This window comes from Streptopelia decaocto (assembly GCF_964273445.1).
Source record: "Streptopelia decaocto genome assembly, chromosome: 18".
NCBI lineage: Eukaryota > Metazoa > Chordata > Aves > Columbiformes > Columbidae > Streptopelia > Streptopelia decaocto.
The window spans coordinates 7893283-7913976 of record NC_138673.1 but is presented as its reverse complement, the minus strand read 5'-3'; the positions used below and the strand labels follow the sequence as shown (position 1 = coordinate 7913976).

At 50.0% G+C, this 20694-nt stretch overlaps 3 protein-coding genes across 4 annotated transcripts; 1 reads left to right on the top strand and 2 right to left on the bottom strand.

Moving 5' to 3' along the window:
- Window positions 1-199: 199 nt before the first annotated feature.
- TAX1BP3 (Tax1 binding protein 3) lies at window positions 200-4124 on the bottom strand. The gene is made up of 4 exons (XM_082068534.1): window positions 4033-4124; window positions 2342-2461; window positions 1967-2044; window positions 200-1733 (listed from the first exon to the last, which is right to left on the bottom strand). Exons 1-4 carry the CDS (start codon window positions 4069-4071, stop codon window positions 1596-1598), a joined length of 375 nt encoding a protein of 124 aa, XP_081924660.1. The 5' UTR covers window positions 4072-4124; the 3' UTR covers window positions 200-1595.
- Window positions 4125-4140: 16 nt separating this feature from the next.
- On the top strand, window positions 4141-5180 carry EMC6 (ER membrane protein complex subunit 6). The gene is made up of 3 exons (XM_082068521.1): window positions 4141-4280; window positions 4365-4431; window positions 4610-5180. The coding sequence occupies exon 3, from the start codon at window positions 4652-4654 to the stop codon at window positions 4982-4984; it is 333 nt and encodes a 110-aa protein (XP_081924647.1). The 5' UTR covers window positions 4141-4280; window positions 4365-4431; window positions 4610-4651; the 3' UTR covers window positions 4985-5180.
- Window positions 5181-6285: 1105 nt separating this feature from the next.
- On the bottom strand, window positions 6286-16335 carry P2RX5 (purinergic receptor P2X 5). Of its 2 annotated transcripts, none has more exons than XM_082068519.1 (12): window positions 15816-16335; window positions 13483-13633; window positions 12596-12715; window positions 11567-11642; window positions 11127-11223; window positions 10714-10794; window positions 9825-9963; window positions 9288-9424; window positions 9006-9099; window positions 8440-8505; window positions 8029-8111; window positions 6286-7596 (listed from the first exon to the last, which is right to left on the bottom strand). In XM_082068519.1, the coding sequence occupies exons 1-12, from the start codon at window positions 15950-15952 to the stop codon at window positions 7521-7523; spliced, it is 1257 nt and encodes a 418-aa protein (XP_081924645.1). In that variant the 5' UTR covers window positions 15953-16335; the 3' UTR covers window positions 6286-7520. The 2 variants fall into 2 exon arrangements, with proteins under 2 accessions (XP_081924645.1, XP_081924646.1); XM_082068520.1 differs by having other exon boundaries at window positions 12644-12715; window positions 15816-16333.
- Between the last annotated feature and the right edge of the window lie 4359 nt (window positions 16336-20694).

The following is a 20694-nucleotide window of genomic DNA, read 5'->3' as shown; positions in this document are numbered from 1 at the left end:
TCCCTGCATTTGTACTTGAACAACACTTGAGGGTGTAGTTGTCAGCCTAAGGAAAATTAGAACCTCTTCCTTCCCCTCCTAGAGACCAAGTGAGGTCTGACACTACAAATCACACCAGTGAAATCAGAGCTTACTCACCTCAGACTGCATTGTGTCGCGTTCAAGTGATACAGCCTTCTTAATGTAAGGAGAAAACAGCTCAGGAAATCCAACTTTGTTTTATTGTGTGTAAAATCAAGTGGAATAGCAGTACAAATAGCAGTGTACCTCCATAGTAACAAAAATAACTTCAGCTTGAAAGCCTTAAAATTTACCACCGAATTCTTAAGTTACAAAATGCAAAAGCAGTATTGGAGTAATTCCATAGATATGGTAAATAGGCATCTGCTGGTGTGTACAGAACAGTCTGAGATGCATTAATCACAATATAGGTACATGGCACTGCAGTAAGGTACTGAATAAGTTAGTTTGCCACCTCCTCGTGTTCTATTTACAACAGCTTACCTGAAGACTGCTTAAGGAAAGTACAGATATGTATAAATCAACGGAAGGGGATTAAAAACTCCAGGTTTTTGGATAATTATAAAGCTAGCTGGTTAACAAACCACGAGGATGCTAGGTAATTAACCTAGTGTTGCAGCAAGAATCTTGAATCCTGTGGCACGTTGATTTAAACTTAGTATATTACCAGAAGTTTAAATTTGGTCAAGAGGCACTTTTGGAAATCACTGGCATGTTCATCTCTTCTGTCCAATAAATCAGTGATTTAAGAAAAGTCTTCTAAAAGACACATCAAAATCCACCCCTTCCATTTCCAGTCCAACAGAAGTGGAATGAAGAACTGAAGGCTACAGCTACAAGCAGCAATTTTGATAAATTCAGCAACAGTATTTTCTTTACCTGCTCCATATTCCTTTCATTTAAACCTGATTCATTTGATGTTAAAAAAATCATTGGGAACAAGAAGAATTAAGATTTTACCTGACAGCGAAGTTGAATGGTAGTGTTTATGAACTTTTAGTGTACTTCACAGGCATTCATCTAACACTTCTGTGTCACTCAGTTGTTTCTTGTCTGAAGAGGCTGCTTTGTACAGGGAGCCTTTGCAGCAAACCGTGATGCCCCAAACCCTTCAGCACACCAAGTGGGATTAGTACAGTGCTCCTCCCCTCAGCACTGTGCAACTCTTAATGCTGCCACTCTGATAGCATGGCAGGACAGGACAGCTCACTTCTAAAAGCGAGTAGAAACCATATTTCTTCTTAAAATAGGAAGCTTTTGTGCTACAAAAGAATCCTGTCAAAGTTAAGGCTTCTCCAGATAACTAGGATTTGTCCTGTCCTCCTGAAAGCCACAACTACGAAAAAGTCTTACCGTGGACCTGCAGGGAAGACTTCAGAGAAGCACTCTCGCTGGGGGATACTAGTTTTACTACTGCCAGTTAAACCAGAGAAAGGAAAAAAACAAAAAATATAGTGTTTACCACAGTTAGGAATGTGCACTCTTTCCAGACAACCTGTTCAGGCCTAGCATTTGCTTCCCTGCGTGATATCAACCTATCTCCCTCCCCAACCCTTCCCCAACTGGATGACTGATTAGGACATCATGGATTGTTGCACAGCCTTCTGCAGAGATTGCCTGGTCACCAGCAGCCGGACCACTTCTTCGTTCCTTTTTGTCAGCCTCTTCCTAGCTTGGTCATGGGTCACCATTGTCATATCCCAGCCGTTCACCTAGGAAAAAACAAAGCAAAGCACCGAAGTGAGGCAGGTGCCTGGACTCACAGGTGTCCTATAACTGTTCTAACAGAACCACGTAGTAGATATTCTTTGCCACAGCTCTGTTGGTTTATAAGCCCCACAAACTGTCCTGGAAAGTACCCAGCAGACAATATTTCCCGCACCAGAAGCATCTCTCTAGTGTGCACTTAGTACTACATTAGTACCTGTCTCATCTTGGTATTTACCTGCATGATCTTATCTCCAATCTGAAGTCCTGCAACTTCTGCTGGGCCTCCTTCTGTCACCCTTGTTACATAGATACCCTGAAAAAAAAACAAAAAAAGTGTTCATTTGCTAAATACGGGAGCATTAAATACTCAAAGGCCAATGCAAAAATACTTTATTGTATATTATGGGATTCTAGTTAAAAACAAGTTTGTGAAATGTTGGAAGATAGAAAAGGTAAAGAGTTAACGTAAAATGAACTTAGTCTGCAAATGATAATGTGGCAGCAGAATAACCTTAGTAGTGAACTGTATGAGAGGACAAAATACAGATATGAGCTGAGCTTGCTGGGTGAGCTTTTGCAGAGGTGCTACAGAAAACAAAGAACATCTGACCTTGTCGGTCTTGTCTTCAGAGAAAGGATTCTGAGTAGGATCCTGGTCGATGCCACCTCCAATGCTGAATCCCAGAATCAAATTGTCACCTTGACGAAGCTTATGTATTTCAATTCTTTGCTGAAAAGAGAAGAAGATAAAATAGCTGAGTATTGTTGGTCACTGGAAGAAATCTCAAGTGTGCCTCAAGACACAGATACAGAAGACGCAGTTAAATTGTCCTTCTCGGAGATACCATAAACCTACTCAGGCTGCACCGCTGCTCCGTAAGCTCTGAAACATCATGTGGCATTTGCTGTCTGTCACATGCAACCTCGGTGTTGACAACTGGCTCTGAACTACTCAGCACTTTACCACTGCCTGGAGATACAAGGGGAAAACACTAAAACCAGAGCAGGTCTCTTTAAACATGAGTCATGTCTAGATAACCAGCAGTCATTCCCAGCTCTTGCTCTTTATTTATGTGCCTTGTGTTCCTGCCTAGCCCTATGAAGGGAAATAACAACCTATTATTAGGATGGTTCTTTAAGATAAGTTATCAACAGACACTTGTAATCCAGAGACAAGTTCCTTGGTGTCTGATGAGCACAGGCATCCCACAAGCTTTATACATTGCCCAAATCCTTTATAAATGCCAGCTTGTGCTATTCTTGAGCCAAGAGAAAAAGTCACCTTTTCTTAACTGAAACAACAACCACTCAAAAGGTTTTTCAACCTGATCTGGGTGAAGATGTCCACTGCAGGGGGGTTGGACTATATGACCTCTAAAGGTCCCTTCCAACCCAAACCATTCTCTGATTCCCCTCGAACAGCCCCGTCAGGCAGTGACCTCCCCGGCTCTCACCAGGACACAGGGGGACAGCGGCCACATCCTCAGGGCTCTGCTCTTACACAGCTGGGAGCGGTGCAGCGTATTTCAACTGGGCTACAGTCACACCACCCACAGCATAAATAAGTTTAGCATTTTAACTAGCAGAAAAAACAGCCCCTTTCATGCACAGTTTGTTATTAAGGCAATTAATATGCATTAAAAGCTGTCCTTGTTAAACTCCACCTAGGCAAGGGGGGTTTCTCCTGCCAAGGTCGCGCGGCCTCTCGCATCAGAGGGCACTGAACAGGCGGTTCCCGCATCCCCACCGGGGCGGCGGGCGGGTCGGACCGGCTGCCAGACGTTCCGCACAACGGAGAACAGGCTTCCCGGCGGGGCCCGAGCGACAGCTACCGATTCCCTCGGCGGGGTCTGTTCCCTCACACCGGCAGCGGCGTTTGTCTGCGGCCCAAGTGCCCGGCCCGCCCGTTACCCCGGACGGGCCGAGCTCGCCGCGGGTACCGGCAGCTCCCCCGGCGCGGAGACACCGCCCAGGCGGGCTGGGAGCGGCAGTGGGTGGCAACCGGGACCAGCGGCTCTGCGACCCGCTCCCATCACCCGCTCCTTCCGCGCACCCGCGGGCCGGGGCCGCCCCGAGACGCCCCCGCGGCGACTCCGCCCCCGCCGAGCCCCCCGCCCGCTGACAGCCGCAGGGCGGCACCGGCACCGCCACGCCCGCCCCACTCAGGAGCCCCGGCGCGGTGTCCCTGTCCCGCTCGGCACCCCCGGCCCGGTGTCCCCGTCCGTGTCCCGCTCGGCACCCCCGGCCCGGTGTCCCCGTCCGTGCCCCACTCAGCACCCCAGCGCGGTGTCCCCGTCTCACCACCACGGCGGTCACCGGCTGCCCCGGTACGTACGACATGGCCCCTCCAGCGCTGCCGCCGCCCGAACAAAAGCGCCTCGCCCGGCCCCGCCCCCCGCCGCCGTCACGGCCGCCGCCAGCCAATCGGGTGCCGCATCGCCCGCTGTGGCGGCTCGGGCGCCGGAAGTCAAGCTGCTTTCCCGGCGGCCCCCGCGCCAAGATGCCTGACAGGAGCTTCCGGCGGGCGGGCGAGAGTCTCCGCTGTGGCGGTAGGTTGGGCCCGGCGGGGCGCGGCGGCCCCGGCTCCCGCGGGCGGCCCGCGGTGACGGGCGCTGTGTGCTGTCCCTTGGCAGGGTGCGAGGCGTGACGCTCGGGCCCGGCCGAGGGTCCCGCGGAGCAACGCGCCGCCGTGGATGAGAGGTACGGGCCGGGGGAAGACGGGAGGGTCGGTGCCGCGGGCGGGGCCTCCGGAGGCCGTTGAGCTCCCGCCGCGCTCCGGACGCCTCTAAGGGCGGCCTGGTGGAGCCGGGCGGGCTCGGCTCCCGGCGGGAGGCAGCGCTTCGGCCGCGTCCCCACAGCCCGTGTGTGTTTCCCCCAGTGCCGCTGGGAGCAGGGAGGTCCCCGAGCCCGCCTGGCAGCCATGGCCGCGGTGCTGGCCAAGCGCGACGGGCCGCAGTTCATCAGCGAGGCGGCGGTTCGGGGAAACGCCGCCATCCTGGACTATTGCCGGACGTCGGTGTCGGCGCTGTCGGGCGCCACGGCCGGGATCCTGGGCCTGACCGGCCTGCACGGCTTCATCTTCTACTTCCTGGCGTCCGTCCTGCTCTCCGTGCTCCTGGTGTTAAAAGCTGGACGGCGATGGAACAAGTACTTTAAATCCCGAAGGCCGCTTTTCACTGGGGGGCTTATAGGAGGGCTCTTCACATACGTCCTGTTCTGGACTTTCCTGTACGGGATGGTTCACGTCTACTAAACCGACTAGGAGCCACATTAGCTGCAGTGTTTTTTAATGAAGCAGGAGGACTGTTGCCAAAATCACCTACACGACTAGGCCAGCTTACCTTTTAAACTGTTGTTCATCGCTTGTATTGTTAATACCGTCAGTAAATTATGTCCAAGTACAAATGAATCGGTAGTACTGTTCTAATTAAACTGAATGTGAAACTCTACCTGGATGCCTCCCATGAATATTTGTTAGGTGGTAAATGAATAAATTCTGTCCCTAATTGCAGGCACAACCGTGGGGTTTAACATAGTCCCTTGTATCCTTTGCATTTTGGATAAGACACACTAATTACAATCCCTTGTAGATTTGCTGCCTGTCCCTACACACAAATAATGATGAAAGCAGCGTGTAACACAGCCCTCTGAAAAAATAATCCACTGACACGAGGAAATACTCCACAGTAGCATGTAATGAAATGCATGTAAAGTTTTGGTACAGAAACATAGTTGAGTTGCTAGTGCAAATGTTATTTCCAAAATTGCTCTATGTACACGCTACCAATAAATGACACTGTCACGGTTCACTCATCACTGACTACATGATGCTCTCGCAAGTCAAACACTTTGCTCTTTTTTAGTCTGTTGTGTCCAGTGACAGGTCAGTGCAGCATCTCGCAACCCGCAGCTCCGTCTGTGCTGAACACACTTGTGAGCTGCTTGGGATTTTCTGTAATTGAACAGTGCATTGCTGTGGTTCCATATGTCTCTGACAGAAACAGAGAGGAAAATTCTATCACCCACCGTACAGGTAATATCTTTGCTATAGACCTGCTTGTGCAAATTAGATGTTTAGAGACTCATTGAACATAGTGATCAAATTCTTGTACAACTGGGTTTTGTCCTGTATTTTCTTCTAGAACACACACTGCTCCCTCAGGGTAACGCTGTTCTTTGAACTAGTCATTGCTTCACCAGAACACTGTCCGATATTCCCTTTTTATGTTGTACACAGATTTTACACCATAAAATAGTTTAAAATATTTTACAGAAAAAAATCAACTGGTGAAATGCAGGTTTATACAAAAGGTAGATTTGATACTATAAACATTACCTCTGGTGTTTCCTTTTGGGGGAAAAATGATCAAGGTTGGAATTCCTGCAGTAGTTTATGCTTTGACAGATTCATGGCCTCAGAAAACAACCAGCACTTGCAGCCCATTAACACGTATTCAAATCCTTGCTCTACTCATAACTGGCTTGCTTAGCATTAGTGTGTATCACAAAGAGAAGGTGGGATGTGCAACCTAAAGAACACACTTTGCAGAAGAGTCTCAGGGAATATTCCCCTAAAGTGATACATTTTATTGCTGTACATTAATACAAGGAGGAAAAAAAAAGAAGCTCCTGAGAGGGAATCTGGTTATGTTTCATCAACAACGATGGTTATGGGAATCGTGCTAAATAGATGATATAAAGAAGGGAAATATTCTATGGAATTTGGGGGGCATGAAGACTTAAATTCAGTTCTGCAGTACAGCTCAATGTACTATGAAAAAAGGCATAAGCATTAGGTCCCCCATCCGGATCTCTCCCCACCATGAACAATTGGTACATGATGCAGAAAAGGACAATCCCGAGCAGATTAAACCAACCGCTAAACAAAGGAGGGAGAACCCAAGACCATCTCCATGCAGATACTCCAACACCACGCTGCTTTTCAGTGCATTAACCCCTTTTCCCCCCAATGTCAACCACAAAAATGTGTGTCCTGCCTTACTTCAAAATACCCCTGTCACCTGTTCTGTGCTCCGAAATGGTTCTCTGGGCCAACTAAAAGTGGAGCTGGTGGCCGCGGGTGAGGGGGCCGGGCAATCTCCACCAGGAGCTGCGGCAGGACCTTCTGCTGGTCCTGAGATGAGCACAGCGCCTCATTGCAGCTGCTGCGAAGGCTTTCCTGGCGACGCACCGTTTCTAGCCCTAACAGCGACTGCCCCTGCTCTGCCCAAGGTGTTACAGGATAATCATCCTCTTTCCCCCACGCTCCGAGAGCTGCTGAACTTCATCGCGCTTCCCGACAAGAGCCGTCCTGCTGCTTTACAGCTTTATCCTGTGAGTCACACAAGCGAGAGGCGGCAGCGGCGGCCACAGGCAGGGGAGCAGGAGACGGGTTGGATCTCAGCCCTCCTCGAGTGCCGGTGCTGGGTCACATCACGGCTCTTTGGCGCGTGGAAGTGAAGCACAGCCACGGGATAACGCTGGCTAGTGATGTAAGGACAAATAGATCTATCAAGGGATACAAAACCATTCATTTGGTGCCTTCTTTTTCCTTTTATAAAATCCTTTTATAAATCCATATTGACAACACACTGTTGCAAGCTCAGGATACCAAAGAACATCTCAGGGAAAGGAAGGTGTTCTTTAAAGGACTTTTTTTTTCCTCTGGGAATCCCAATAACAGAGAGTATATCTGATCTGGGGTGTCTCCACCTCCCAGTCCTGGTGTGATTTCACACCTGCGTGGTTTCCCCGGAATGCGAGTCCAGCTGGCATCGCCATCGCTGTGCCTAGAGCCCCCCGAGCTGCTCAGGGCTCTGATTCCCGTTCAGCGTGGGGCTGGATAATGATTTCCTGGAGCTGGACCTGAGGAGACAAGCAAAGGTGACAGACAAGGCACACGGACTATTTCTGCTTCAGGAGACAACGCGGGAAAAAGGTTCCCAGCCAGGCCTGTCACACCGTGCCACAGAGGCCGTCACCCTCCCTGCAGATACAGCCCCAGTTCTCCGTTTCATGAGGCTCTCGGAGCTGCCCAACTCCACCCACAGTCATCACGGACCGACAGCGTGAGGCCGTTTCCAGCCCAGCCGTGACACAGCAGGTTCCTTCACTCCCCAGCAAACTGCAACAGTGAATTACAGAGGGAGGAACTTGGCTAAACTCACTGGAGGAATATAATTTCCTGGAATTGGCCTTTGTTTGCCATTAAAGTTTACTGTATTCTTGTACCTCCTATTTCTATTAGTCATAACAATAAAGCCATTACATTTAAACACAAAAGCCAAGCCCACTTACTTTACTTCCTCGTACTTTTTGCCTCGATAGAAGTTACTCTTTTTAATCAGATACAGCAGCACCAAGTCACAAAAGAAAGCTCCCTGCAAACAGAAAGAACTTGTGTTTTATCTTTGGAGTAAAAGAGGAAATGTTCTGATCTCATTAGCAATGAGCATTAATTAAAGAAGAATAACTTGTAGGAGCTGTGTTTTCCTTTATACTCCATGTAATCTTAGGGGTATTTAGACCACAAGGTACATTGACAAATGCCTTTAAGCCAGGACACAGGCATACACCTGACTGAGCAGGCAGAGTAGCAAAAACTCTACTGAAGAAGATATAAACCAACCATCCCATTTTTATCCTCAGAACAGCTAAATTACCAATCTGGGTCCCAATATGTTACTTTAAGAAAGCACATTCACTCACCGCTCCCATGAGAGCAAGCCCTGAGCCGATATTGATAATGGTGGGGATGATGTTAAATTTCCCTGCCTAAAAGAAAAAAAGTCATGAAGCACTTGGTGAAAAAACAACCCAAGAAACATCTTAAGGGTTTGGTATTACACGGGGGAGGCTCCTGTGGGTGTGTTTTGTTTGCAACAAGCAGGCACAACCATAGATTTGCGCTGACCGATCTTGCAGGCTAAAGGTCTGTGTGTCTCAGATCCAACTGTCCAAGGCTGCATTTCTAAGCTTGCGTCATCCCTGCATTAGGCTTATCTTTTTCTGCACGGAAAACAAGTCTCTGGGGCATAGTTACTTTCGTTGGACTTCACATGAGCCTGTTTTTAGATTTAGAAGAGATGCAGACTCATCTGCACTCCAGGTCATGTCCTTCCCTGCGCAGGGTTAGCTCCACATGGAAGAATGGCAGGAGCCCTTTCCTATAACAAGCCAGTGAGACTGTTGTCATCCCAGAGCTGTCTCTGTGCTGAGTGGGCTCTCCCCTCTTCTTCCTCTCCATGCTCAGAAAGTCTGGCCCGGGACCTCACCTTGCCGTTCACCATCACATCAAAGCGGATTCCATACGCTTTCATGAGTGTCCGGTAGTCAACCCCCTCAGCATCCCGGTAATATTTGGCAAACCTGGAATACAACAGTGCTGATTTTAAGTCCATCATGTCCCCCACACAGAAGAACCCATATGAATTCCCTTATCTGTTCCAACGGATCTGTTCTTTCATCAAACACAGTTTTAGGTGGTACTTCCCTGCCAAGCTCCAAACCAGCTCAGCCTGACCACAGTACTGAACCGTATTCTCCTCCTTACTTACCTGAAGTTGTACCCAGAAGAGATGGACTTTTCTGCAAACTTGTTATCCAGCCGGCTAAAAGAATAGTGAGGATTACATTCAGAAGGGGCTTTATCAAGATCACAGTTCCATTCAATCTGAATTCCTATCACACCACCCTTAACGAAAGAGAGAGACAGTGTGAGTTTTTTAAGCTTAGTTCAATCAATGTATCTTCAAATTTGTCAGATACCTGGGGAAGTTTTCCCCAGGGACAAGAACAGCCACATTTCTGGTCACAGGCACAATCACACACACTTCTGGATGGGCTAAGTTCATGCTTAAGGTATTAATCACATTACACACAACCCTCGCTTTCCCTGTGCTGCCATCTGAGATTTCTCATAGCAGGACACTGATTTCATTAATTTAAGTGGCTGTAACATACTGCAGTGGAGAAGAGGCTCTTTAATGCAGGGACAAGTTGACACACACAGAACTGGGCAGGCGGCAAACCCCAGCCAGGGGGTCTCGGTATGGCCGGCTGGGAAGCCACACGGGCCCAAGGGACACTCCTACCTCCAAGGCCATTTCCTGGAAGTCACTCCCAGCCCACTGGATGATGTTCCCAAGGAGGAAGATGGGACAGTACGGATGCTCCGTGCTGTAGCGGCAGCTCTTCAGGTAGGACTCGTTGTTGGTTGCCAGCACATTTGTCCTGCATGTAAGGAAGGGGAAAAGCCACTTTGTCTCCTTTGCTTGCCTACGCCACCAAGACTGCAGAGACAAGAGACTTCTCCAACATCCTTCATGCACAACAGAAATGGCACCTCGTCACCAGCCTCGTCACCCTGAGAGCCTCTCCGCTGCTGGCCCAGGGCAAGCAGGATGCCCACCCAAAACACACGTCCAGGCTGGACAGGGACTGGCCCAGCTGAATGTGGGCACAAGGAAGGACTCACGTGGAGCAGGTTGCCAGGGTGCTCCAGGGCCATTTAGTTTTCTCAAGGAAAAAAAAGATGCTAGAAACGTCTAGCTGAGAAAAGCAAGAACACGCTCCTTCAGCAGCAAACGGAAACAAATAGTTTTAGACCTGCATTTTCTCAGCCTTGTCCAGGCACCTTCATTTTTATGGAAGACGAATATTTAGGAGCAGAAGCAGCTCAGGAACGTGACTATGCACTGGCCGGCGGCCAGATCCATCTGCCTTAGGAGCTCTGGTGCATCCCATGCTGTAGGAGCCGTTGCAGACCTCATCTGGTGAAGGACAGCCTGGCCCCAAGATCTGAACCTGCATTTTCTCCTTGTTCCTGCACGGCTGGAAGCCAAAGGCCTCCCCGTGCACTTTGGAAGAGGGAATGTCCACCTCCCACCCCAACCCTCAAGCAGGAGAAGGACAGTGGAGCAAACTGGGGTTATTTGCTCTGTGATGGAGAGGACAGGGGGATCTCCGACTACCTGCACTTACTTGGAGAACTTGAACTTGGGGAAACGGATTGAGTTCTTGATGTAAACAGTGAAGTTTTCTGCTGCGGCAAGAAGTGGTTTCCTGGAAGAGAAGGTTTTGTTACCTGGTTTACATTCGTACCCACTCTGCATGTTTAAACTGGAATTGCTATCTCAGAAACAGCTGCTTTTCCCCACACTGCCAGCAAGGAGTTGGTGAGGAGTGTGGGCTGAGGGGAAGCACTGAGGGCTGGGACAGCCCTGGGACAGCCAGTGACCCCAGTAGGGGGTGCAGGGGGCCACGCGGAGCTCCCCCCAGCACTGCAGCAGCCAACATTCAAGCAAGTGCCCAAGCAGAGGGAACCCAGAAACCACCCTCAATGACACAAAAGCCAAGCGACTCGAGCCTGGAAACAGCACAGGACAGCCACGTACTTGGGCTTGGATCTTTTCTCCACTGGGCACCAGGCCAGTATCTCACAAGTCCCTCTGATGCTGTCCCTGTCTTTCAAACAACGGCCAGTCTTAACCCCTGCAGCACAGACATCACAAAAGAGGTCACGCAGAGCAGCCACTTCTCTCCTTGTCTACAGGGCACATGAGAATCAGGTGCTTTTCACTGCCACCCTCAGCCCTTCCCGCCGTGAAAGCGCCTCAGCTGGAGCAAACACTCGTGTTGTTTCTCTGACCAGTCCAGCGTGCTCTGGCCCAGCCACCACAGAGCGGTAGGCAAGGCAGCAATCTTAATAAAAGGTCGTAAAGCAAAGGAAGTCCTTGCCACTCTCTGTCATCAGCGATCTCTGGGGTTGTAACCCGGCTGATGCCTCTAAAGGAACCCATCTCCACCAGAAACAGGACAGAGGAGGGACTCTCACCATTGCCGGCCACCACCGCTTCCCCAGCCGGGCAGTCCCCGTCCTTGTGACACAGGGCATCGGGAATGCTGGCACTCTGCAAAGCACAAGAGGACAGAAGTGAGACCTGTGACAGGACACAAGGCTCAGAGGGGTAAGAAACTGCTGCTGATGTGGGGTGAATCCTGTATAGGACGGGGAACACTGAAAACGTGCAGCTGAAGCGGCAGCTGTAGGTCGTGCAAACAGCTGGGCAGTGTCACACCACCACAACACCGTGGTTCAGCTGTTGCTTTGGGGCTTTGCTCAGTCTGGAGAAGGACAGGCTATGGAAAAACCCAGACATCCCCCACCACTCACCAAAACCAAGCAGGAGGCCACAGTACTTCACCCTAAGAGACAACCCTGCCTTTGATTTAAGCCACAAGCTTTCTGAGCTCAAAATTACCCTTCTTGGGTTAATGCAGCCACTAGAGGACAGCCACGTCCTGAACAAACGAGCTGTGCTCTGGGCCTGGGCTGCCCTCTCCTCCTGATACGGAAAATTCATCACTGCTCCATGGAGACAACCCTCCCCAGCCAGCCAGTGTCCTCCCCCAGGCCCCAGCCCGTTCTGAACCACGTCTGCAGAGGACATTTCAGCAGGACAGGGAAAGACCTCACGCCTCTGGCCCGTAAGGCATGTTCTGGAAGTTACCAAACACCCTCTCATGTCCCGAAGGTAACAAAAGCCTGAATGTTCAGCCCTTCCCACGATGGGGTTCTTGGAAAGTCTCCTCTACCCTTAAGTACAGCGAGTCACCTCAAAGATGTTTTCCCATGGCCCTTTCTGACCCTGAGCAGCCACTGCTCTGGTCTCATCTCCAGCTGGCCAGAGTCAGCAAGACTCTACATGATCAGTGCCTCTGGAAATTAAGGCAGCTGAACCTCCCAGGTTTGCAGTAACCAGCCCGAGTTTTCCCAACTGAGATGTTACACTACAGACAAAAACCGTTCGCCTTTCATCCTTCTGTGTTCGTTGTTCCCCAGGTGTCCTCTGTCAGTTCTTACCCCCGGTTTTGTAGGGGTCTGGGGGCCAAGGGGCTCAGTTCTTCCTACCTCAGGACATGTGGCTTGCCTCTGGTTTGGGGTCACAATCAGATTCGTCATGACAAAGAAGACATTTTCACCCTAGAATAAACAAAGTAAAGAAGGAATAGTTAGAAAACCTGTTTTAAAGCATCTGTTACAAGGAGGATGCAATTCTCCGCAGAACAGTCACATCTCCCTCTCTCCTGTTTCTATCCATTTACAGCTTTCTACCCCTGGTCAGCACAGGATCCTGATTTTCCCTTCACACATCTCCATGCACATGGCAGACATGAGCAGGACAAGCACAGACAGCCCCTGGCAAGCACAGCTGGGCAACTTCCAGCCTGGTGCCGGGCCACATCTGCTGCCACCTCTTCCCCTGAAGCATCAGCTCCGCATCTCACTTTGCCCAAGTCAAGGAAGCAGCCAGGCAGGTTTAGCCAGACACATTTCAAGTAACTTTCATCACTCAAATTGCTCCGCAGTTTCTCTGCCTGTGACAGGGGCGTCTGACTAGGTGAACTTTAAAGGTCCCATCCAACACAAGCCATTCCGTGATTCCGTGCACACTCAGGAGTGGAGATGAGCCCAGGCAAGCAGACACTCTGCTCAGCCGAGCAGTCCCACTGACATCCCCAGGACTCCTGCTGCACGGTTCTGCTTGCCAAACAGCACGGACCTTTGTGAGAGAGGCAAGGCTGCCTTGATATTTGCGAGAAAGACCTAAGAGAAGACACAGCATCGCTTTCTTGTAGCCAACTCTCCTGCTTATTCATGGGAAAGACCTGGATACATCACTTCGGCGCTTCCAGCAGCAGCCACGCTGGACAATCACTTTCCAGCTGAACAGCAGAGGTGATGCCAACCTGTGGAGGGATGACGTAGTCTGCGACGTCCCACAGCCTCTCCCCCAGCTCCGAGGTGTTGGTGAAGGCTACGCCTTTCAGCTTGGTGATGACCGAGCTCTGCAGGGACGTGTCCGTGTCCTGATAGCCCTTCTTGACAACAAACACCCACCTGCGGAGAACACAGCAGCAGCTGGGCTGAGAGATTTACACCACGGCCAAACACCATGCAAGGGCAAATCAAAACAAGCCAATGACACCAAACTCTCTGCAACTACTACTACAAATTTAGAATAAACTCTTTGACACAAGTTGTACCTATCTACAGCACTGGTGGAAAAGTCAGGACCAAGACCCCACATGCAGGGTAAGTGTAATAACTCGTCATGGGGTTACAAACCAAACCGGCCTCCCTGTCCTGTGCCACGTTCAGCAACCTCGATGGACAGAGGGGAGGACAGGGATCTGTGTTCCTCAAGACGAAAAATAATATAAGCTTTTGCAAGTTGCAGTGAAGAGTGTAGCTGGTTTCACAAATACACACTCACTCCCGTTTTAGCGGCTGCCGTTAGGCTGCCAGTCCAGCAACTGGTCACGGCTGGGGAGATGCAGCTCCTGCAGGTGAACTGAACATCGCCAACAGAAACCTGTAGGGAATATTCTCAGCTGGATACAGGATCTTTTGCAGGCCAGGGCGATGGTGACAGCCTGATCACACCCTGCCCTCTGTGCTCGGGCTCCTCGCTGGCACAGCTGGAAACGCGGCTGCCCAGCAGTGCAGGGACCGGCTGGGCTGACTTCTCCCCGCTGGCAGCAGCGAGAGCTGCGTGAAACCCTCTCTGGGTTAAATGAAATGCCTCCAGCTGCTCCACAACTCTGCCAAATGCCAAGATAACAAATCACCCAGGCCCTTGAAGAAGCAAAGGGCACTGGGGCAGGTTCTGGGAGGGACGCAGGCTGCGTGGGCTGCAGAGCTCCCTTCACCTGCTACTTGTGACAAGCCTGAATTACAACATTCCCCACCCCTGAGAAGTTTCCTACTTTCTTGTTTTCCCAAGGGCACTGCTTGTCTCTCCCAGGAGGGCTCAAACAGCAGAATCTTACATTTTTCACAGTGAATTGGGGAAGAAACGGCAGCTACGTGCAAGAAAAGATCCAGAGGGGTTTGACGATCACAAGCCCCGAGCCAGCCTCTGACTGGATGCAGAATGAAGCCGTCAGACATCAGAGTGACGCTGAGCACCTCTGTGACACCGGCCACCATGGAGTCACTGCGGCACCACCAGTGACGGTGCCAAAGGTTTGTGGAAAGCAACAGACACCCAGGGAAAAAAATAGCCTGTATGGCCCAGTCTCTGAACACTCACGGCCACTGGTCACGTTACATCCCTCCCGGACAGGGGATGTGTCCTCGGGAACATTATCTGCAGGATTCCTCCTTTAGCAGCTAATACATGCCAGACTGCTGAGACTCCAGCTCTGCCCTGCTAACTAAAGCAGGCTCTGGAGCTGTGCACCTTGCTATAAATAAACTCAGCACATAAAAATGACTCTGCTATATTTAATCAGTGAAAACACGAGGTGCGAGAAAGGTGAAGGGACTCAGAAGCACAGACGGTGAGGGCAGAGACCTCTGAATCACATTCTGCAAAGCCTCAGAAACTCAGGAAGCAACAGCGCAAGCATCACATAGGCTGCATATTTCCGGGTCTGAGCCCGCAAGGAGCATCGTTGTGTTCGTTACGTGTCAGCGCGAGCAGCTCTTGCAGAACGGGGCCGTTTCTGAGGTGCTCTGTCTCCACGCCAACTCGCCCTGCTCTGCAATGAGCGCAAGGCAGCCGACATTCGCGCTGCCTCAGCCTCCGCAATCCCGGCTGCTGCAGCCCACCCCAGCAAAGAAACCCGCCACTTTGTGCTCGCTCCCCTCCCATTTAGACTTGAGCATGTCAAGCAGCCGTGCAGACGAGCCAGGTTTGTCCCACGGCTCAGCAACCACGGCCGTAAATGCTATTGTTTCTAATGAGTCAGATGTTAAGGTTTGGCACCATTCCCATCGAGTATAGAAATAAAGGCGTAAATAATGCAGCACAAAGCCATAGTGCCGTTTGATCTATTTTTAACTCTACGTTAATCTGGAAGGTAGAGCTGAATCGAGCAGTCATTAGCAGGTGAAAAATCAGATAAAAGTCTATTAGACATCACAAAATGCAGCTGTATAAACAAGCAGAACTACCTGCATTAAAATCATAAGGCACAGCAAGCTGTCGCTGCATGCCGAGTATCCCACATCCATCTCCATAAGACAGCAAGCAAAGGCACCCGCAGCGGTGTGTGAAACGCAGGGTGATTCTTACCCCACCAGGTAAGCCAGGATGGAGAGCTGCACCACTCGGTAGAGAATCCCCACCTTCTTGTTCTTCGCAATGACGTATTTCTCTGTTTTATAATCAAAAAGCGATAGAAATAAACCCTTCCAAGCCACCTGCCCCATGCTCCCGGCTCGCCCTGTGCTCTGGAGCAGCAGCGGCGGCCGCCGCTCGCATTATCCACACGTGCTCCGCATGGAAACCCGACACACCAGCCCCTTCAGAGGCTGATCTCCTCCCTCCCGTCAGCTGCTCGCCGGCAGCAGCTTTCAGGTCAGAAACCAGCAGCTGCGCTAACACGAGATCCTTCCTTAGCTGCTTTCCAGCTCATTTATCCTCTGGGGAAGCGCTCGCTCAGTTTTGCTCCCGAGCTTCACTCTCTCCCTGACAGCCATAGAACATTTATAGTGAAACATGTTATAGCATGAAGCCGTGTTACAGCACCCAAGACGACACAGCTACAGTCTCTCCCTGTTCAGTATTAAAGCCTTTCTTCAGCCTTTATGTGACGACACAGCACGCGGTTGCAACGAGAACTTCAGTCCTTACCAGTTACCCAAAATACCTGCCCGGCTACTACATCTTCCCACCCAAAACCCAGCTTGAGAAACTAATAAATAAATTCTGCGTGTGGTTAAGGGATCAATCAGCATCACATCTCACTAAAATGCACAGTGAGTGCTGGGCTGGGCACATATAGATACAGAACATCCTGTCTGATTAAATACCAGAGGGGAATGAATAGTTCAACCCTCGCTGAGATAAGAGTCGATCACTAACGAGCAGTGCAAGCGGTGACTCCCAGTCTAACAGGCATTTGAAATAATCGTTACTTAAACCAAAAGGGTGGACAGTGCTCATGGTAACGTCTTTGCTCGTTATTCACACGTAGTCACAGACACACACCCCTGCCTGCCCAGGTTGCTTCTCATCTACGTTTCCTTCCACCTGTCAGTCGCATTTTGGCGTTCAGCTCCCCAGAGCTGAGCTCAGCCCAGTCACGAGCCCGTAAATGCCACATAAAAGGACTGTGGAAACTAAACTTGACACGGCGGCATTCGAAACACAGCAGGGTCACATCTATCTCTTTGACATTGCAGCATAGAAACGTTTCAGCCCAATAATATCTTTAAATCGCACCCAAAAGAGACGGTGCATTTCCCAGGCAACGGCAGACAGCCCTGGCCGTTCACCACTGACTGCTGGATGTGCCCCTTTCTCCTCCAAACCATCACCCCCAGGCGCTAATTCCCCCAGTGACCCCCACTCCACCCTTTGCTGAGCTACCACCAGGGAACATCGGCTCCGAACACACCGGGGTTGACTCACAAGATGCTGAGATACCCTGGAAACGCTCCTGCAGCAAACGCCCGAGCGCTGCAGATGCATCATCCCTCAGAAACAGGCGCCAGACCAGCTTCTGAAAATAGAAAGGAGACGAGGAGCAGGGGATGTAAGTAGGAGATAAACTATTTTGGAAAGGAAATGGGCAGCGGAAAAAGCAGAGGTCAGCTCTCTATTAGTGTTTTTTTCTCATAGTATTATACTTGTAGGTCGATATCTTAAAAAAACATTAGGGGAAGGGTTGAACAGGTTGGAGGAGGAAGTTGCTCTTAAACCACAGCTCATGCACACAGAAACATACGGAAATCGGCAACATCAACCATAAGCTGCTTTCTGAAGATGATGGGTTTGGATGCAAGAACAGAAGCGTGTGCAGCCTGCAGTGAAAAATGCTCCATCCAGCTTCTCTTTTAATCCTCACCGTGACTTTGCAGTGTGAATAAGAAGTAGGTTGCTGCTTGTCAATGAAAAACTGACAAAAATCAGCTTCAACATTTGTCCGAACTAGGACCCCTGAGCATCCAGCCACAGTGCAAATCTTTCTTTCAGGAGTTCTTAGGAAAACATTTATTTTGCCTAGAAAGGGAATCTGTGGAAAGTGTCTTTGTCGTTACCCACAGGAGCATCTGACCATGCCCGTAGGAGTGAGGAATCGAAGCTTCAGAGTATATTTAGCTCATCCTTTCCAGGAGAGCCATTTTCAGCCTTTGAATGTGTTCCAGCTTGCTCCCCCAAGTCTTGAATCTCCCAAACCGCGTGCAGGCCTTGTTATCATTAGCTGGGGTGTTTATCCACTCCTGTCCCTCGACCCAAGAAGTGAAGGCGCTTCAGGGAGAGGACAGAAAAACGCTGCACATCTAATCAAACTAACGCATCGTGCCCTGTTCTGTGAGGGAGCTGGTGCTGAGTCAGATAACAGAAATGAAACAAAAATGCACAGAGAACATCGCTAGGAGATGGAGTGCAGCGATAGCTGGATCAGCAGCATCACGCAGAGCTGGATTGCAATGCCTTCATCTTCCAAGGTCAGTCACTAAAAGCATCGGTGAGAGATGTTAAACCAAAGGCCTGAAAGCTGATTGGTTTTAATAAAATATGTATTCACATTAACCACTGACTAAAAGGTGAAACCCTGCTCCTGAATATCACTTTTTTACCTCTTGGCCAATGCTCACGGTTCGTGAGCTGGGAAGATCGGCCTGGCAGCAGAACTCAGCTCCGGAGGCTGGAGATGCTCTAAACCAGCTCCGTGTCACCACCTGCGAGAGGCTGATGTGTCCCAGCTGTGCCGGGACCAGACTGGAGCCAGTTTAGCCCAACTGGCAGAGAGCTGAGCAACCTGCTTGCGGCAGTGCTGCTCCATTCCAGCTCATTCACCCTGTTATAATAAATGACAGGAAATGTCTCTTTTGAGCTGCAATTCAATTAGCCTCCAAATAAAGCCGCCCCACCAGGCTCTCAAGCCCAGCAAAGCACTTCACAGCTCTGATCTGATGCTCTTACGTCAGCAACTGGCACTTAATAATGAAGAACTACTTAAGCCCTTTTCCTGATAAGCTTTCCTGAGCTGCAAACTTCCACTTCACTCTCTCCTGCTAAACCACTGCACTCCCACCCTTCAATACGCAAACCTGTCAGTGTCTGAACACGCTCAGGGAATTGTAACCCAAGGCTTGCAAATCTTCCCGGCATATGAGAAAGACATAAGCAGCTGGTGTCACTCCCGATTAAAATAGCATCACAGGATGCATCCCATCCTCCCCTTCCAGGATACAATTAAAGAGTTCTCTTGGATACATCAGCTCTTGTCCATCATTACCCAACTTCACACCTCCTGCTCCTTGGTCAGATCATCGCAAAAACAGCCAAAATCTACGAGGCCAAGGTCACCTAACAGAAGGTAATATCCAAACCTGGAGTGACAGAGCCAAGCCAGGACTCAGCGCGGGGACAGGGGACGGGTGATGAGCACCAGTCAAGGGACAGAGAACAAACATCTGTTCTCGCTCTCCTGGGCTACCAGAGTCGTGTCTCCCGATGGACCAAGACAAAGGCAGAATAACAAACCTGCCACCTTTGTGTGGTGCATAAAGATCCTGAACGACCCTCTAGGATCTGCAGTGACAACACCTGGAGCCCAAACGGCCCATTAACGCGTGGGGTCAGCGGGTTAATGACTCTGAATGAGTCACTGGCAAACCTGCTGCCATTCAGAGAGATGGCACAATAACCACTGCCAGAGTCAGGGCCACACAGCAACGCCACAAGTGTTGACAAGAGTTTTGCATGGGAGATTTTATTCAAAACGCAGATTGCAAACAAATTTAGCAGCAGACGCAGCAAGGCTTCCATGGAAACAGCACAAGAGCCCAGCTGTGGTTTGGATGACTGTGAGTCTTGGCAGTCTTGACTAATCCCCTAAGTGCCATCCAATTACTGCAAATGTGTTTGGCATCTACTATAGTAATTGCAAAGAATTAAATGGTCGGATGGCACTCATCGGAAATTACAAGTCACAGAACCCCATAATGCACTGAAGAAAAAAGCATCTAAAAAGGAAAATAGCATTACCCACTGCAAGAGCTGACCTTGACAGCCATAAGGGACAACAAAAGTAATCCGAGTAATGAGGGATACTTAATTCAGAGAAGAAACTAGAAAAAAAGGAGAGAATGAGGGAGAATAACAAGATTAGCTGAAGGAGATGAGCTTGTTTAGCCTCGAGAAAACTCTCCTTGCAACTCCTTATTCTTAACACTTGCTTCTACAGTTAACGCTCCTTCCCTTAGGAGAGTAATCAAAAAACTACCAACGGCTTTTCTGTGGCCACACTGACCAAGTGTGATGTGACTGTAGAGATCTGCAGGTGCTTCAGAACAGGCAGGACTTGCTGTGAAATGGAGAAGGTCTGGGAGGGAGGATGGGCAGCAACACCACAACTTTATTTCTCCATCAGGCACTAGTGGTTAAGCCAAAGGAGACAGGGAACTTTTGCCTCCTGAAGGTCTGAATGAAAAATCTTTAATTTACTGCTGCGTGTAAGAATGTGTGAGGTTTATGGGTAGCCAAACATAAGAGAAATAAAACAACCATGCAATTAGTGACAGAGAAAACCGAGAGAGGAACAGTACCAATGTCTGTACTTGCGCTTCTTCAACAACAGCAAACGCCTTAGGGGGCTGAGATCATTTCACTGCTCAGGAAGGGAAACACCAGGCACTGGCTGAGGCCACAGGGTCCAGCCAGGGACCTTCTTTCCCCAAAGCCTGTACGTTGCAATTACTGATAACGTGTGATCAGGGGGAGTCGCCGGTCACACGCCCAGCAGGGCGGGTGGCAACACGGCAGCTCAACCACGCAAACCTGGGGAAACGTCTCCTGGAGCAGGAGGGGTCTGAACTGGCAACGAGCTCCACGATACAGGTTTTTATTTGTGACCAAATCAGGATTTGAAAGGAACTGAAAGTGGAAAATCGGGAATAAGATTAGGACGTACAAAAAAAGTAATCGCCACATGCACACG

Excerpts from the sequence above, each read along its gene's own strand:
- TAX1BP3 (XM_082068534.1), bottom strand. The coding sequence starts at position 4,071 with ATGTCGTACGTACCGGGGCAGCCGGTGACCGCCGTGGTG. Across the intron at positions 2,462-4,032 it reads AGCCGGTGACCGCCGTGGTG|CAAAGAATTGAAATACATAA; the intron begins GTGAGACGGGGA and ends TTCTCTTTTCAG. Across the intron at positions 2,045-2,341 it reads CTGAAGACAAGACCGACAAG|GGTATCTATGTAACAAGGGT; the intron begins GTCAGATGTTCT and ends TTTTTTTTTCAG.
- EMC6 (XM_082068521.1), top strand. The coding sequence starts at position 4,652 with ATGGCCGCGGTGCTGGCCAAGCGCGACGGGCCGCAGTTCATCAGCGAG.
- P2RX5 (XM_082068519.1), bottom strand. The coding sequence starts at position 15,952 with ATGGGGCAGGTGGCTTGGAAGGGTTTATTTCTATCGCTTTTTGATTAT. Across the intron at positions 9,100-9,287 it reads TCTTCTGGGTACAACTTCAG|GTTTGCCAAATATTACCGGG; the intron begins GTAAGTAAGGAG and ends GTTGTATTCCAG. Across the intron at positions 8,506-9,005 it reads ATGTGATGGTGAACGGCAAG|GCAGGGAAATTTAACATCAT; the intron begins GTGAGGTCCCGG and ends TTTTTCTTTTAG.